Source organism: Achroia grisella, unplaced genomic scaffold (assembly GCF_030625045.1).
Source record: "Achroia grisella isolate CSIRO2021 unplaced genomic scaffold, CSIRO_AGI_Agris_v1 utg3749, whole genome shotgun sequence".
Lineage (NCBI taxonomy): Eukaryota > Metazoa > Arthropoda > Insecta > Lepidoptera > Pyralidae > Achroia > Achroia grisella.
In genome coordinates this window covers 52902-71594 of record NW_026712827.1, presented here as the reverse complement: position 1 = coordinate 71594, position 18693 = coordinate 52902, and the positions used below count along the sequence as shown (strand labels likewise).

Below are 18693 nucleotides of genomic sequence, written 5' to 3'. Positions count from 1 at the left end.
TATAAAAAAAGAGATTTTCCGGAACAAACAGACAGACAGATGAAAAATTAAAAGAATAAAAGATGTTTCCTAAAATAAAAGTAGCCTAAGTTACTCCTTATTACATCAGCTACCTACCAATAAAAGTCACGTCATAATCGGTCCAGCCATTTCAGAGATTAGCCGGAATAAACAGACAGACGAACAAAAATTGTAAAAATTGACATTTTGGTGTACGTACCGTATTTATATTCATATGCATGTAGTAAAAAACGGTTATTTCAATATTACAGACAGATACTACAATTTTATTTATATGTATAGATACACAATAGGATGTATACTTCATTTTATACTATATGACGGTATACAAGAATTGTCCATATCAAATAGTAGCAACCTTAACAATGCAGGAATAGAATAGAATAGAATAGAAAATCATTTATTCAAATAAACTTAATTTAAGCACTTTTGAATAGTCAACATTTTTTTAAATCTACCGCTTATTCGGAAAGCTGTCTCATCACAAGAAGAATAAGCAAGAAACTTGTGTGTTGCTCTTTTAAACAATCCTTGTAAGTTCACATTTTAGAAGTCGAAACGTGTGAATACAAACTACCAACCAGCACTAATTTATTAGGCTCAAATATAAAAACACAATAAGATTAAATCAGTCGTAGTGATAAGAGCAGATCAGTCCCTACAAGCAGCACTCGTTCACGAGTATGACGGATGAGCCAGCCATCACTGCACTCGACCATATTTTAGGGAGCCCAATGACCCGGCCCACCACGCCGCTACATGTCTGGACATTTTAGTGAGCATGACTACTCATTCCACTCGACCACGTCACAGCTACAACTTTAAATGCAGGCAATACTATTATATTACCAAATGCCTGGACCTGCATTCTTTTTGTACATGTAAAGATGTTTAGGTATATTTCAGTAGTGTCAAATCTACCGTCATTTCTTAGCGCTTCCGAACTAAGGAGAACAGCAATACACTCGCCTCTTATTAATTTCAAATGATATGTAAAAAAAAATTTAACCAGTGATCGTAACCCAGATCACTCCCCACAAGCAGCGCCCGTCGAGTACGACGGATAACAGTAACAAAAATGTTATATCCCTTTTTTTTATAACATAGGGGCCAAACGAGCATGCGGCTCACCTGATGGTAAGTGATTACCGCCGCCCATGAGCACCCGCAACACCAGAGAATTGCAAGTACATTGTCGGCCTTTTAAAGGAATAAGCTCTTTTGTTGTAACCAGTTGGTTATGTATTCAATATTTTTTCTTTTTGAGTATTTAATAGAATTAGTGCTAATTGGTGGTTTGTATTCACACACTTAAACTTAAAAATGTAAAGTAATAATAAAATTATTTAAAAGAGCAACACGCAAGTTTCTTGCTCGTTCTTCTTGTGATGAGACAGTTTTGCGAACGAGCGGTAGATTAAAAAAAATGTAATGACTATTCAAAAGTGCTTCAATGTAAGTTTATTTGAATAAATGATTTTCTATTCTATTCTTTTCTTGAAGGTTTCAATATCGTATCGGTTCGGAAATACCATTGCTGGAAGGTGATTCCACAATGTGGTTGTGCGAGACAAAAAGTTAATTTATAGAGACCAACTACCCTTCAGGGTTGAGGACGTATTAAAAAAAAACAAATTTAATGAGCTGGTGACTGGTCCCAGCGGAGACCTATTTAAATACACACGTGACAAAATACGAGTTTCAAAAGATACGCCTAATTATAGCCTGAGGCTACATTGTTACTCACTATAATAATAGGTGTTGGAATACAAAGGGCAGAACGAACACACGAATAAGTCATCATTTGCATAAGAAAACAGTGAATAAATGTTAGTTACATCTGTAATATAAATATTTTTTATTGAAATTAACTTATTATAAGGTTGCCTGAAAGAAATAGTTTTGCAGCTATAAACTCGCCTATTGACTCTTAGTCTAAGAATTTTTTTATTTAAACCATGATGTGACCAGTTTTGGCAATATATAGAAATAAGTCCGTAAATACGTGAATAATCAAATACGTGAAGATTCAGAAAGAAATTTTGATTTAAGTTCAGGGGAAAGAGATAAATAAGGGTTGTTAAACGTTTTTTTTTTAAATAACTCGACAACGGTAAGAAATATGAAAAAATGTTTCAAATAAAAGTTGTAGAGAATAAAAATCTGCACAAAACAGATTCTTTTCCATCTATACATTATCTGCAGTTGTTTAGACACACAAATTATAAAACTAACTAAAACTAACAGCTGAACGATCTGTAAAAGGGGAAACATTTGTATTGCGCCAAAACTGGTCACATTGTGGTGTAATTTAAAATTTTGCTGAGCTATAAATCATTATTTGCATAAGAAAACTGCGAATATATAAATGGTAGTTAGATCTGCAATATAAATATTTTTTATTGAAATTAACTTAAAATAAGATTGCCTGAAAGAAGTCGTTTTTTAGCTATAAGCTCGCCTATTGTTGCCTATATATATTGTACATATTAGTGTAAGCAAGTGTTTGATTTTTCTCTCCGGGAAAGGAAATAATTTTTCTTTCATAAGCATTTTGAATAGTCCTAAGTCGTCTCGGACAGTGGGGTTTTAGAGGAGTTTCCTCCTGCGTACACTTAGATTGTGGAATAAAATGCCAGCTCAGGTACTCTCAATAGGCTATAGCATAGTTTTTTTCAAGGTTTCATAAGGAACACAACGCCCAAGTAACTCCCCTCCGGTTTCAGGCATCCAAAGGCATCGATAACCGTTAACCATAAGATTGTATTAATATTGTATTGTATTAATATTGGTACAGCCTATGCTGTAAATAATATAAATGACGTAGTGGAGTAACTTGAAACAGTCATGCTCGCTATAAAGTTCAAACTTGAGGCGGCGTGGTGGGCCGGGTCGATGTACTCCCTCTAATATGGTTGCGTGCAATGATGGTTGGCTCATCCGTCATACTCGTCAACGGGTGGTGCTAGTCTGTTCAGGTTGCAAACACTGATTAGATTTTTTTTTATGTAGCATATGCTGGTGGTCACTTTATTCTCCCAAATTTGAATTTAAACGAAATAGTATTATTGTAAATATGTACAACATAAAAAAAAAATACGAGCTGAGTTTCTTGTCAGTTCTTCTCATCTCGAAATCATTCCGAACTGATGATAGATTTGACATATCATAAGAGTCTGTAATAGACCTACAAGAATAAAGATATTTTGAATTTGAATTTGAATTGGTCGTATGTCACAATAGTAGTATAAAAAATATATGAATTATAATATTTGCACTACATTATTGGTACTAATTGACTGGTTGTTACAGCCAGACATTACAATTTATAACGTTCATATCCGACTATTCTGCGGTTACTCGCATATGTACGAACAAATGCGCTGACAGTGCAGCTGTTTCGAATTTGTTTACCAAAATCACGAAGCTAAAATTATATTGTTATATTATTTACTAGCTTCTCGCCCTGGATTCGCATGAGTGTACATGTATTATATATATAAACCTTCCTCTTGAATCACTCTACCTATTGAAAAAACTATTTCAAAATCCGTTGCGTACTTTTAAAGATTTAAGCATACGTAGGGACGGACAGACAGCGACAACGACTTTGTTTTATACTATGTAACTAGCTACTCGCCCCGGCTTCGCACGGTTGTACATGTATTATACATATAAACCTTCCTCCTGAATCACTCTATCTATTAAAAAAAACGCTTCAAAATTCTCATTATATCTACTTAAAACTTTTAGTACCTGAATATTGAAAATAATGTAAGAGCAACCTTATCTATGAAAGAGATCTCTTCAGGAGAATCTGATGCTGTGACTGAGTGGGGAATTTAGCGGGCATTGGTAGTGTACAACTGTTGAACATAAATAGAATAAATACAGTAGAATATAGTCAAGAAATTTTATATAAAAAACTAGCTTTTGCCCGCGGCTTCGCTCGGGTTAATTTATTTCCTTCGGAGTGGAATTTATCAAAATCATTTCTTAGGGGATGCCTACGTCATAGCACCTTTATGCATGGAAAGTCTCAGCCCGATTGGTTTAAAATTGACCAAGTTTCATATAAACTTTCATCCCCTATTTTATCGCCTTGGGGGTAGAATTGATCAAAATCCTTTCTTAGCGAGTGCCTACGTCGTAACATCTACTTCATGATCATTATCATCATCGCAGCCCGGAAGACGTCCACTGCTGGACATAGGCCTCCCCAAAGACCTCCACGACGATCGGTCCTGCGCTGCTCGCAGCCAATGCCTTCCAGCGATCTTGATCAAATCTTCGGTAATATACTAATACATGAAGTTTGAAAGTTGTGCCGGTTATAGAAAAGTTGCGAGGTAACAGATTGAGCTGGTATGGACATGTTATGCGGAGGAATGAGGACCATGTCTTAAGGAAAGTGTATAATATGAATGTGGATGGATGTAAAGGGAGGGGACGCCCTAAGAAAAGATGGATGGATTGTGTGAAAGATGATATGAATAAAAGAAGAGTATCAGATATGACGACTGATAGAGAGCAGTGGAAGAGAATGACATACTGCGCCGACCACAAATAATGGGATAGTAGTGTAAGATTTATATAATTGTATATGCATATTGATAAATCTAATCCTCCAAATAAAGATGGGTGACACTGCATGTTGTCAACTCACCCGGCCGCCCAGCGGTGGTTCTGGGCCAGACGGATAAGGTCTGCCTCGGTGTCACTGTTAGGCAAATTGTAACATCTCGGCTGGAGTTGTACAAAAATGGAAATTAAATAAATATTATAATATTAAAGTAAATTAAAAAAGGCACGGACGAATATGTCTGTGGAAAAATGTATTTAAATATAAAAAAAATAAAAAAAATAATGGGATAAAGGCAAGGCAATGATGATGATGTACAACCGTGCGAAAATGGAATGGCGGTCGCTAGTTAGCTATAAGACAAACAGTGTGAAAGATTTATACGATCGTTGCTTTGATTTAACGCGGTCAATCGACCAATCGGAGGATAATGGCGATTCGTAATTAATGATAATTAGCAGCCTTGTTTTGCATCACCGGATATCGAGTGTATTTATTGCGGATTAAATTACCTATTTACACATCGTTTAGCTTTATCTTGACTGTGCTGAGCTGTAGCCGTGACTTCGTCCGCGTGGAATTTAAGTTTATTTTTCTAAAATAAAAGTTGCCTCAGTTACTCCTTATTACCTGCCAATAAAAGTCATGTCAAAATCAGTCCAGCCATTTAGAGATATCGCGCACGTGATACCCGTGGTGTTTCAGGCTTCCATAGGCTACGATAACCATTTACCATTATATGGGCCGTATGCTTGTTTGTCACCATCGTAGTATATAAAAAGAGAGATTTTCCGGAACAAACAGACAGACAGGCAAGCAACGAACTAACGCGAACAGCAAGACACTCGCCTCTTATTCCTTTCAAAAGATATGTAAAAAAAAAAATTTAACCAGTGAATGTAACCCAGACCAGTCCCCACAAGCAGCACCCGTCGACGAGTACGACGGATAACAGTAACAAAAATGTTATATCCCTTTTTTTTTTATTATAACTTAGGGGACAAACGAGCATGCGGCTCACCTGATGGTAAGTGATTACCGCCGCCCATGAGCACCCGCAACACCAGAGAATTGCAAGTACGTTGTCGGCCTTTTAAAGGAATAAGCTCTTTTGTTGTAACCAGTTGGTTATGTATTCAATATTTTTTCTTTTTGAGTATTTAATAGAATTAGTGCTAATTGGTGGTTTGTATTCACACACTTAAACTTAAAAATGTAAAGTAATAATAAAATTATTTAAAAGAGCAACACGCAAGTTTCTTGCTCGTTCTTCTTGTGATGAGACAGCTTTCCGAACGAGCGGTAGATTAAAAAAAATGTAATGACTATTCAAAAGTGCTTCAATGTAAGTTTATTTGAATAAATGATTTTCTATTCTATTCTTATTCTATTCTTTTCTTGAAGGTTTCAATATCGTATCGGTTTGGAAATACCATTGCTGGAAGGTGATTCCACAATGTGGTTGTGCGAGACAAAAAGTTAATTTATAGAGACCAACTACCCTACAGGGTTGAGGACGTATTAAAAAAAACAAATTTTAATGAGCTGGTGACTGGTCCCAGCGGAGACCTATTTAAATACACACGTGACAAAATACGAGTTTCAAAAGATACGCCTAATTATAGCCTGAGGCTACATTGTTACTCACTATAATAATAGGTGTTGAAATACAAAGGGAAGTACGAACACACGAATAAGTCATCATTTGCATAAGAAAATAGCGAATAAATATTAGTTACATCTGCAATATAAATATTTTTTATTGAAATTAACTTATTATAAGGTAGCCTGAAAGAAATAGTTTTGCAGCTATAAACTCGCCTATTGCCTCTTAGTCTAAGAATTTTTTTATTTAAACCATGATGTGACCAGTTTTGGCGGAATATATAGAAATAAGTCCGTAAATACGTGAATAATCAAATATTCAGAAAAAAAATTTGATTTAAGTTCAGGGGAAAGAGATAAAAAAAGGTTGAAAAACGTTTTTCTTTTTAAATAACTCAATAACGCTAAGAAATATGAAAAAATATTTTAAATAAAAGTTGTAGAGAATAAAAATCTGCATAAAACAGGTCCTTTTCATTTATACATTATCTGCAATTGTTTAGCCACAAAATTATAAAACTAACTCATACTAACAGCTGAACGATCTGTAAAAGGGGAAACATTTGTATTGCGCCAAAACTGGTCACATTGTGGTGTAATTTAAAATTTTGCTGAGCTATAAATCATTATTTGCATAAGAAAACAGCGAATATATAAATGGTAGTTAGATCTGCAATATAAATAATTTTTATTGAAATTAACTTAAAATAAGATTGCCTGAAAGAAGTCGTTTTTCAGCTATAAGCTCGCCTATTGTTGCCTATATATATTGTACATATTAGTGTAAGCAAGTGTTTGATTTTTCTCTCCGGGAAAGGAAATAATTTTTCTTTCATAAGCATTTTGAATAGTCCTAAGTCGTCTCGGACAGTGGGGTTTTAGAGGAGTTTCCTCTTGCGTACATTTAGATTGTGGAATAATATGCCAGCCCAGGTACTCTCAATAGGCTATAGCATAGTTTTTTTTCAAGGTTTCATAAGGAACGCAACGCCCACGTAACTCCCCTACGGTTTCAGGCATCCAAAGGCATCGATAACCGTTAACCATAAGATTGTATTAATATTGTATTGTATTAATATTGGTACAGCCTATGCTGTAAATAATATAAATGACGTAGTGGAGTAACTTAAAACAGTCATGCTCGCTATAAAGTTCAAACTTGTGGCGGCGTGGTGGGCCGGGTCGATGTACTCCCTCTAATATGGTTGAGTGCAATGATGGTTGGCTCATCCGTCATACTCGTCAACGGGTGGTGCTAGTCTGTTCAGGTTGCAAACACTGATTAGATTTTTTTTTATGTAGCATATGCTGGTGGTCACTCTATTCTCCCAAATTTGAATTTAAATGAAATAGTATTATTGTAAATATGTACAACATTAAAAAAAAAATACGAGCTGAGTTTCTTGTCAGTTCTTCTCATCTCGAAATCATTCCGAACTGACGGTAGATTTGACATATCATAAGAGTCTGTAATAGACCTACATGAATAAAGATATTTTGAATTTGAATTTGAATTGGTCGTAAGCTTTTTGCCACAATCGTAGTACAAAAAATATATGAATTATAATATTTGCACTACATTATTGGTACTAATTGACTGGTTGTTACAGCCAGACATTACAATTTATAACGTTCATATCCGACTATTCTGCGGTTACTCGCATATGTACGAACAAATGCGCTGACAGTGCAGCTGTTTCGAATTTGTTTACTAAAATCACGAAGCTAAAATTATATTGTTATACTAGCTACGCTAGCCCTGGATTCGCACGGGTGTACATGTAATATATATATATAAACCTTACTCTTGAATCACTCTACCTATTGAAAAAACTGTTTCAAAATCCGTTGCGTAGTTTTAAAGATTTAAGCATGCATAGGCACGGATAGACAGCGACAGAGACTTTATTTTATACTAGAGCGACTTTGTTTTATACTATGTAACTAGTTACTTCCTCCGGCTTCGCACGGGTGTACATGTATTATATATATAAAACTTCCTCTTGAATCACTCTATTAAAAAAAAACCGCTTCAAAATCCGTTGCCTAGTTTTAAAGGCTTAAGTACAGGTACATAGGGACGAACAGACAGCGACAGCGACTTTGTTTAATACTATGTAACTAGCTACTTGCTACGGCTTCGAACGGATGTACATGTATTATATATATAAACCTTCCTCTTGAATCACTCTACCTATTGAAAAAACCTTTTCAAAATCCGTTGCGTACTTTTAAAGATTTAAGCATACGTAGGGACGGACAGGGACAGCGACTTTGTTTTATACTATGTCATTACATATATGATGTTGTATGATGTTGTATTCTATTTTTTTGTCTATTATATCTGCGTCATTCCGAAATAGCAACAGAGGCAATTTGGGAGGTGAGGAACGCTAGATTTCCCGCATATCGCTTTGTGGTCGACGTCCGCATACCTACGACGGAATGCTACAAGTTTCGCTATCCGCGACATTCTCTGCTTTGTGAAATATTTTTTAACAAAAAACCAAAGAACGCCGTGGCTTATTGGTTTACCATCCCGCTTTACACTCTAGTGGTCGTAAATTTGAAAGAAGTTGACACCAATAAGCATAAACGTGTTATTATGTTTTATATATGATGTAGAAAAATGATATAATAATAATAAATTCAAATTCGAAAATCATTTATTCATGTAGGACATTTTAGCCGCTTATGAACCGTCCAGTTCGGTATATAGATCCAATTAAGAAGAACTAGCAAGAAACTCAATTGAATTACTTTTTTTTTAATAATAACAGCATGCGCTCATACGTACGCACACATACACACACACACACACATACACACACACACATACAAGCACACACCCACACACACTGCACTTACTTGGTTTCGGCCCGTAAGTGTGGAAAGAAAACAAGCAAAAGCTAAGATAGTGAGACGATGCTAAGAATAATAATAATAATTAATAATAAATTCTTGACCTACTCAAACAATATCATCACACAGCACAACCTCTCCCACACTTGGCTAAGGCCCGTGTAAGTGAGTATTACCTTCTTTTTTGTAATAATAATAATAATAATAAAAAGAGAAAATATCTCGACCTGGCTCACGAGGTGACCGAAATGTGGGGGGTGATGTTCACCGCACACGTTATACACACACACACACACACTCCCGGGAAAGATGCAGAAAGCGGTACACACACACACATTAGCCTCACATTCGCACACACCCACACACACTCCTGGTGTCTTCGCACTTCACTCACCGTTCCGAGGATTTGTTTTCGTTGTTCGGCCACTGCCGTAAGTGTGGATTACGTGAGAAAAGCCCCGACAGAGGGGCTGTCTGTAGCATCAATTTTGAATAAGTGTTTGTTTAAGGAACAATGGCCCGTTATTGTCCCTATCATTATTTTGAGGTTTTGTCTATCTAGATTAAGTAGACGTGTTGTTATCCGATGGTTCGTTTTTGGAATTGCCACTTTAGAATAATCAATAATCTCTGGCGAATTAATAAATAAATTCCTTCTCGCTAGACGTCCGCGGCGTCATTGCCATATGATCAAACTGGATAATTACTCCGTTATGCGTTGCAATTTTTTCACACTGTTCTGTAGTGCTTTAAGCACGGCTGCACTGTCCGATATGAATTTAATGTTGAAATTGTTGACCCCTAACCTGTATACAGCTTTTGCTGCCTCGGTCAGGGCACACGAACTGTGTTTGCCGAGCGGTAAGTTCATGTTGAGGTCAAGGGAATGTGCCGCTCCTGTTCTGTGTTTTGGAGCCATCTGTGTAGATGTAGTTCATTTACTGCAGATTGGTCCCTTTCCTCCTCCTTCAATTGTATTTGGTATTTCCTGTTAAACGAGTGGTATGCTTGAGTTCTGTCACACGGAGCGGCAATCAAAGGTTCATATTCGATTGCTTGGTTCAGGATGGTTGTGTGAGAACTGTAATGGTTTTTGCCCCATAGACCAAGATGGTATAATCTTGTGGCATAATGTATAGGTCATAATAATAATTGTTGGGGTTGTTTTCATAATCCAGTAACTGAGAAAAGTCTTTGGAAAGATCTTAGTTTGTTGACTGTGGTCGTAAGTTTCGACCTTGTCCACGATATACCAGCATTGGTCTTATTACTGATGTGTATAGCCAGAGAGTTATTTTTGGGGAGACACCCCATTTATGCATTTTCCTGCATTGATAGAATGCAATTGTGCTTTTGTTAATTTTGTGATCAAGGTGTTTATTCCAGAGAAGTTTGCTGTCTAGTATGACTCCCAAGTACTTGACGTCCTCCTTAAGTTTAAGCTCTGTATTAAAGAGTTTCGGTAAATTGAAAGTACCTGGAGCTCTTTTGTTGGTGAACATGATGAGTTCTGTTTTAGAAGGATTCACGGAGAGTTCATGGTTTTCGCACCATCTCTCTATTGTTCTGAAGGCTTCTCTCATGCAATCGCATAAGGTTCCCTCAAAATTTCCTGATATAAGTACGGCAATGTCGTCTGCGTAACCTACCGTGTAGAGGTCGTTGTCGTTGAGCTCCTCAATGAGTTCATTAACAACTAAGTTCCACAGGAGTGGCGACAGGACCCCTCCTTGTGGACATCCTCTACTTACGATCCCAAAGGTAGTGTTTACAGTGAACTGGATTGCACGGTTTTTCAGCATGTTGTTTATCCATTCTATGAGAGTTGTTGGTACTCCATGTATGGCAAGAGCGCGACTGATACTGGTAAAGTTCGTTTTATCAAAGGCCCCTTCGATGTCTATGAAGGCACCTAGGGTAGGCTGCTTTGAGTTTAGCGAGTTACCAATGCGACTTACGACGCTGTGGAGTGCTGATTCCGTTGATTTGCCTTCACTGTAGGCGTGTTGGTTGGTGTGCAGTGGTTTGTTTATACATATCAGGTCTCTGATCTCTTTGTCGCAAAGCCTCTCCATTGTTTTTAGTAAAAACGATGTGAGACTAATTGGTCGAAAGGACTTGGCCTGTGTGTAGTCACCTCTGCCAGGTTTCGGAATGAAAATTACTTTCACTTCACGCCATTTCAAAGGTATGTATCGGTGAGCTAGGCATGCCCGGAAAAGTTGAACCAAGTGTTCAGCTATTATGTCACCGCTCCATTTCAGGAGAGCCGGAAAAATACCGTCTAGTCCTGCAGCTTTGAAAGGTAGAAATGTGTTGATTGCCCATGTAAGTCTTTCTCTGTTTATTGCTTGCTATATCCCAGTCCGAGCTGCTGGTTGTCCTACTTTCCTGGGAATTCCATGAGTGGTCATTGTCCGCAAGGAATCCTGGGAAGTGAGTTGACAGTAGTAGTTCGCAGGTTTCTGTGTATCTCCAAATAATAAAAATAATAATAATAACCCCTTGACAATTAACACAACGTCACCTAGTTCTAAGCTAAGCAGAGCTTGTGTTATGGATACTGGACAAACTTAATCTACACATATAAACAAAATTGGAGTGTCTGTTTGTAATATTGAAATAACCGTTTTTAACTACATGCATATGAATATAAATACGGTACATACACCAAAATAACATTTTTTACAATATTGGTATTTTTTTTTTACAATCTAATTTTATAGATTACTAGCTACTCGCCCCGGCTTCGCACATACATACAAACCTTCCACTTGAATCACTCTATCTATTAAAAAAACTGCATCGAAATCCGTTGCGTAGTTTTAAAGATTTAAGCATACATAGGGACAGCGACAGCGACTTTGTTTTATACTATGTAATGATAATACATATCATGATAGATGAGACTTCTGATGAAAAAAACGTACTCAATTCAACCCACAATCCATGTATGAACTATCGAGTATCATTACTGTTGAAAGTTGAAAATTTCAAACACTGAATTCAGTTGCAGATTGGCGTTCCTCAGTCGATACAAGAACACTATCGGGAGATATTTAGCTTTTGATAGTGTACACTGCAGTTGTCTGAGCGCCAGACCACTACAAGATGCAAAGTGGGTTAGCACGAGCACATCAAGTGGCAACTCATTAGCATTGCAAACGGGGCTCGGGGTACTCCACTAAGTTGGTATACACAAATGATAGTGAGTGGAGACTGTGACGCGTGATATATGTATGTATTGTGTACATATGTTTGTGGAAGTATTCAGTTCGATTCATAAGATAACGTACAATAAATGAGAATGTAATTGTTCAGTTTGAAAGAGACTGAGACATATTCAAATTCAAATTCAAAATCATTTATTCATGTAGGACATTTTAGCCGCTTATGAACGTCAAAGTTTTACATTTTAATTTTTTCCCTACCGTTCAGTTCTATACATAGACTGACAAAGATCCAGTTGAGAAGAAGCAGAAGAGACTCAATTGAATTAATTAAAAAAAAAACATTTTATTTACAATGTATATTTATATAGGTGTCTATGTCTAACATTAAATTAAAATCCCGTGCATGAACAACTATTGCCATGCACGCTCGTCATTCAAGTAATCGTTTAGTTTTGCTCAGTAAATATGATTTAACAGATGTTTTGAATTAGTAATTAGGTAATTCCAATATATTCTTTGGTATCTTATTCTATTTTTATATATATTCCCATAAAAGATCTGTATACTATTTATAAATATATTAGCTTATATATTTATACATATATTTTAGGGGTGGAATTTATCAAAATCCTTTCTTAGCGGATGCTTACGTCATAACATCATCCTGCATGCCAAATTTCAGCCCGATCCGTCCAGTGGTTTGGGCTGTGCGTTGATAGATCACTATGGCAGCCACCTTTGGGTTATATATATTTAGATATTGTATATATTTAATCAAATTGTGTGCTATTTTGCGAAAGTCCATTTCACTACTTGATGGCTTTAAATTATTTGCTTAATTCCGCTACAATTAGCATGTGTGAGACCACAAATATTTATGGAAACTTGACTACCGGTCGTAACCTTCTCTAATGGCGATCCGACCGTTATTGAGCAAGTGATTCTTCCAATGATAGAAATAAGTTTATGTCACGGTTTGATCACCTAACTGTCAAAACCAGGCTTCCAAGCTATATCCAAACTCAATAAATCGAGTTGACCCTGATCAAGCCTCGTTTAGACGCAAAACAAGTGTCGCATTTCAATATGGCAGTAGATCTGATATTGGAATTTGATCACAAATAGGGAAGGTCATGACTCATGACGCTTCCAGTAGCGGTGGTCATGCTAATGGTAGAAGAGATAAACAAAATGATATAAATACAAAAAATAATGAAAATGACGGCAAAATAGTACCTGTTAGAACTGAAGTTAGACTGAGTCACTTTTCGGCAGCAAAGTTGTTACAGTTGAAGTAAAAGGCAGTTGTGGTTATAAACGAATTATTTAACTTTACGGGCACATATTACAAAGCACTTAGTACAGATTGGTAATGGATTTCAGAACAAGCAGTAGTATTGCCATATAAAAAGTTGACTTATCGCAAATTGGTAATGATTACCGAAAGAAACAGTATAGAGCAAGAGCCCACGACGGCCAGAGGTAAGAACGATCCCCAAACATGAAACCTGGATCGTGATTCCTTTACCAAAAGGTGTAAAAAAAATCATATCAAATTCGTTATTTTAAAAAACTCCATATTTTCATATATTGTTCGTAGCATTATTATAACTTGCGCTGCTCATTGCCAGACACTTAGTGTGGTTCCAAACCCCCGCCGGACGCCCCTAAACTATACTATTTTAGAAATAAACTTACGTCATTTTAATAAAGCTGAACTTTATATATATTATTGAGAGAACTATTAAACTGAGTTTCCTAAATTGCCAGACAGTTTTCTTGGTTCCTTATCCTACCAGACTCATTGAAACCGTATATTGGGTAAAATATGGAGTTCCTTAAAGTAACGATTTTGATATGAAATTTTTTACACCTTTATTACCTGTTACCTACCAAAGGAACCACGATCCAGGTTTCATGTTTGGGGATCGTTCTTATCTGTGTTGGGGACACACATACAAGAACTTTCACGTTTACTAAAATGACGTATGTCTGGCAGTCGTGGGCTCTTAGGCTAGTAGTATTGCCATATAAAATGTGGCCATATTCAATTGTTACACCAAAATAGATAAAAAGGCTTTCGGAAGAAGCAATAGCAGTAGTATTGCCATAGGTGTATATGGAAAAAAGTTGCCGCACTGAATGTTTCTAGTCAGAGGTGGTCAACATGCTAATGGTAGAAGAAAAAACAAAATAATATTGATTCAATATAACAGTTGTGATTTTAAATGAATTATTTAACTTTATGGGCGTATGTGCCCAAGTATAAGGCTCTTATTGTACATTGGTAATGGCTTTCAAACGAAACAGTAGTGTTGCCATATATGGAAAACAGTTGCCACCTTCATTTGTTGAAAAACAAGTGAGTGAGTGAGTGAGTGGGCTACTATCGCACACCTCTTACTTAAATCTATTCAAGAGCAACGCACAAGTTTCTTGCTCATTCTTCTCGTAATGAATCTGCATTCCGAATGAGTGGTAGAATCAAAATATGATTATTCAAAAGTGCGGGCATTGAGTTTTTTGAATAAAGATTATATCTATTTCTAATACCTAAATCGATAAAAATATACAGAGTTTTTGAAGTAAAATCATCTGAAGAAGATGTAGTACCTATAAAGAAATGCAAGGACTTTCAGTGGCTATATATTATTCCATTAAAGAGACCTCACAAACACGACACATCTCATTTGCTGCGCATGGCACTCGTGATTCCAGACACGTTCCGTAAACAAGGGGAAATGATAGAAATATTAATTTACGCACACTTCGCCAGATTCTGACGAGCGGGAAGATATTGTTCTCATAATTATAATACAGTTCTTCGTGCTCTAGTAGTTTATCAACATGATTTGGCTTACAAAAGTCGTGGGTTCGAATTTGAATGTCCAAAACTTGGAGTGCAATTTGCATTTCTGGTATTGTCATGCTGGGTAGACGGTTTGTTTTGTTTCATTTTATTCGTATGTTGTTATGATTAATAGAAGTTGTAACTTGCCATTACAACATAGGGGAAGGAAATTGTTAGTAATATGGACTTTTACCTGCATTGCATACATATTAAGTCACTTAGTATCACAACAAAGTCGCTGTCGCTGTCTGTCCCTATGTATGCTTAAATCTTTAAATCTACGCAACGGATTTTGAAGCGGTTTTTTAATAGATAGAGTGATTCAAGAGGAAGGTTTACATGTATAATACTTCACTTAGTATCTTTACATAGTTTAAAACAAAGTCGCTGTCGCTGTCTGTCCCTATGTATGCTTAAATCTTTAAAACTATGCAACGGATTTTGAAGCGGTTATTTTAATAGATAGAGTGATTCAAGAGGAAGGTTTATATGTATAATACTTCACTTAGTATCATTACATAGTTTAAAACAAAGTCGCTGTCGCTGTCCGTCCCTATGTATGCTTAAATCTTTAAAACTACGCAATGGATTTTGAAGCGGTTTTTTAATAGATAGAGTGATTCAAGAGGAAGGTTTATATGTATAATACTTCACTTAGTATCATTACATAGTTTAAAACAAAGTCGCTGTCGCTGTCTGTCCGTCCCTATGTATGCTTAAATCTTTAAAACTACGCAATGGATTTTGAAGCGGTTTTTAATAGATAGAGTGATTCAAGAGGAAGGTTTATATATATAATACATTAGTATCTTTACACAGTTTAAAACAAAGTCGCTGTCGCAGTCTGTTATGTATGCTTAATATATAAAACTATGCAACGGATTTTGAAGCGGTTATTTTAATAGGCGTGATTCAAGAGGAAGGTTTATATGTGGATAATACATGACACCCCATTGTTAGCTAATATATAAAGTACATTCATAGGGGAAAGGCGATTGGTAGTATGTGTGGATTGACCCATGGTTAGCAAAGTACAAATTGGTCTTTGGCGTGGACCAAACATGATAAATTCCACACAAATTTGCCACGATAGACAATTGACCTGACCTCATGTTCATCTTATGATCCTCCACTGGTGCTCAATCAACGTAAACCGTTAATGCAAACAGATGCACCACTCCATTATCATTAATTTAACAGTAATAATAATTTTATTTCGCAAAACTGTTTTATGTGGTCACATTAACATTGACAACGTACAAGGCTGGGCCTGTCTTGTATGAACCAGAATATGAATTTTCATAACATTGCTTCTCAATACACTTATGAAAATATCATCTATGCCAGAAGGAATATAGACAGTTTCAAAAGAGTTAGTGATTGCACTAATAAAAGCTTACGTAACAATAACAAAGTGATTTTACCTAAATGTCGTTTGGCTAAAGTTAGTAATTCGTTTTATGGCAATTGCGTAAGGTTTTACAATAAAATACCAGAGTCTGTTATAAATCTGCCAGAAAAAAAGATTTAAATGTCAAATAAAACAGTTCCTTTGCAAAAAAGCTTACTATAAAATTGAAGAATTCGTTAACAATAATAATGTTTTTATAGAAAAACTTTAAATCTATAGCACTGACAATATTATCTGATTACATTAATAATGAGTGCGTAGCGACTTCTATGTTGATTATCGCATGCCTCTTACTTGTTATACTGTAATTATTTATATAAAAAAAAAACATCTATTAAAAAGAGCAACACACAAGTTTCTTGCTCATTCTTCTTGTAATGAATCTGCATTCCGAATGAGTGGTAGAATCAAAATATGACTATTCAAAAGTGCTTGTAATGAGTTTATTTGAATAAAGATTATTTCTATTTCATATATAAATACATAGGTATAAAATTGCGTACAATTAGTTAAATTAAAATACCAATAAAAAAAACATTATAAAAAGACTTTCTTGAATATTTGTGCTTCTTTTCTGGTTATTTCTATCCTTACTAAGATTATAAATGCGAAAGTAACTCTGTCTGTCTGTCTCGCTTTTACGCCAAAACTACTACCAAACTGATTTAAATGAAATTTGGTACACATATAGTCTAGAACCTGAGAAAGGACATAGGCTACTTTTTAATCCGAAAAAAGTGTTTGTAAGGGGTTGAAAGAGGAGATGAAAGGTTATATGGAAGTGTCAACAATTTACGCGGACGAAGTCACAGGCACATCTAGTGCTAAATAACTCCAGTACCTTGTCACAGCAATATTATCACCAACTACATACATTTTGCATACTGCCAATAAAAACGTTATTATGTCAAAGTCCAAATCTGATTATACATCACCTCATGAGGCAGTATGCTTAAATAAGTTTATCGAAATATTGACAGCCGAGTCAATCTATGTCACTTCATTACTGATGAGTGGCAGCTACACGGCCATGTCATTAGCAGGCTTATCAGTTTCATTGACTTTGATCTAAACAAGGTTATGTGCCGACAAATGATTATTGAGATTCTCGAAGCGTGTTCTCGTATCATTTATTGGAGTTGCATGTCCTTTGTCGGCCCACGTTGTGTACTGCGTCTGTTTGTTTAGGCTTACAAATTGGGTGTTGGCGTCACTTTATTTATTTCCGTTCGCAGCCTCAATATTAACGGGTTCCTGGTGGTGAAATTCAAACCTTCCTTCTCATTCTTCTTCATCTTTAATCTCAGTATTACAGTATTATAGTTTATGCTGTAAATAGTATAAATGACGTAGTGGAGTAACTAAAAATAAATTAAATATGCCTAGTTATCGTCTCAAAAAAGTAAGTACATCTTTCATGGGACATTGTATACGTTTGTATAATAAATTGCCAGATAGTGTTTTAAATTTAAATGAAGGTAAATTTAAGATCACATGTATAAAAATACACTTTGCTCTAAAGCTTATTATAAAATAAACGACTACTTAAATGACTACAATGTGTGGACTTAATTACAATTTTAACTTTTGTTATGAGGCATATAATTTTTCCCATTGACATGGATAATGTAATAACATTAAAGAAACTTATTATAAACTTTGTAATGACATATTGTAAATCAAATAATGTAAATTTAATATTGTAATGGGTGAAAACTGTGATCGGTACAGCCTATGCTGTAAATAATATAATTGACGTAGTGGAGTAACCTGAAACAGTCATGCTCGCTATGAAGTTCAAACTTGTGGCGGCGTGGGCCGGGTCGATGTGCTCCCTCTAATATGGTTGAGTACAATGATGGCTGGCTCATACGTCATACTCGTGAACGGGTGCTGCTAGTGGGGACCGGTCTGTTCAAGTTGCCAAAAAAAAAATCTAATCACTGAGATTAGATTTATTTATTTTTTTTCAATAGGATATGTTGGTGGTCACTATATTCTCCCAAATTTGAATTTTAAATGAAATTGTATTATTATAAATATGTACAACATTAAAAAAAATAATAATACGAACTGAGTTTCTCGTCAGTTCTTCTCATCTCGAAATCATTCCGAACTGACTGTACATTTGAGATATCATAAGAGTCTGTAATAGACCTACATGAATAAAGATATTTTTGAATTTGAA

The 18693-nt window shown here is 35.7% G+C and overlaps 1 protein-coding gene across 1 annotated transcript in view; it reads right to left on the bottom strand.

Annotated features, from left to right (window-relative positions):
- Positions 1 to 11145, bottom strand: part of LOC131844054 (cell adhesion molecule Dscam2-like) — a gene marked incomplete at its 3' end in the record, with an annotated part of 141510 nt that extends 130365 nt beyond the window's left edge. The window contains exons 1-2 of the mRNA XM_059192834.1: positions 10324 to 11145; positions 9806 to 9989 (exon numbers count right to left, since the gene is read on the bottom strand). Of these exons, the coding sequence (XP_059048817.1) occupies positions 9806 to 9989; positions 10324 to 11145 (1006 nt within the window). The remainder of the gene's footprint in view (positions 1 to 9805; positions 9990 to 10323) is intronic.
- Between the last annotated feature and the right edge of the window lie 7548 nt (positions 11146 to 18693).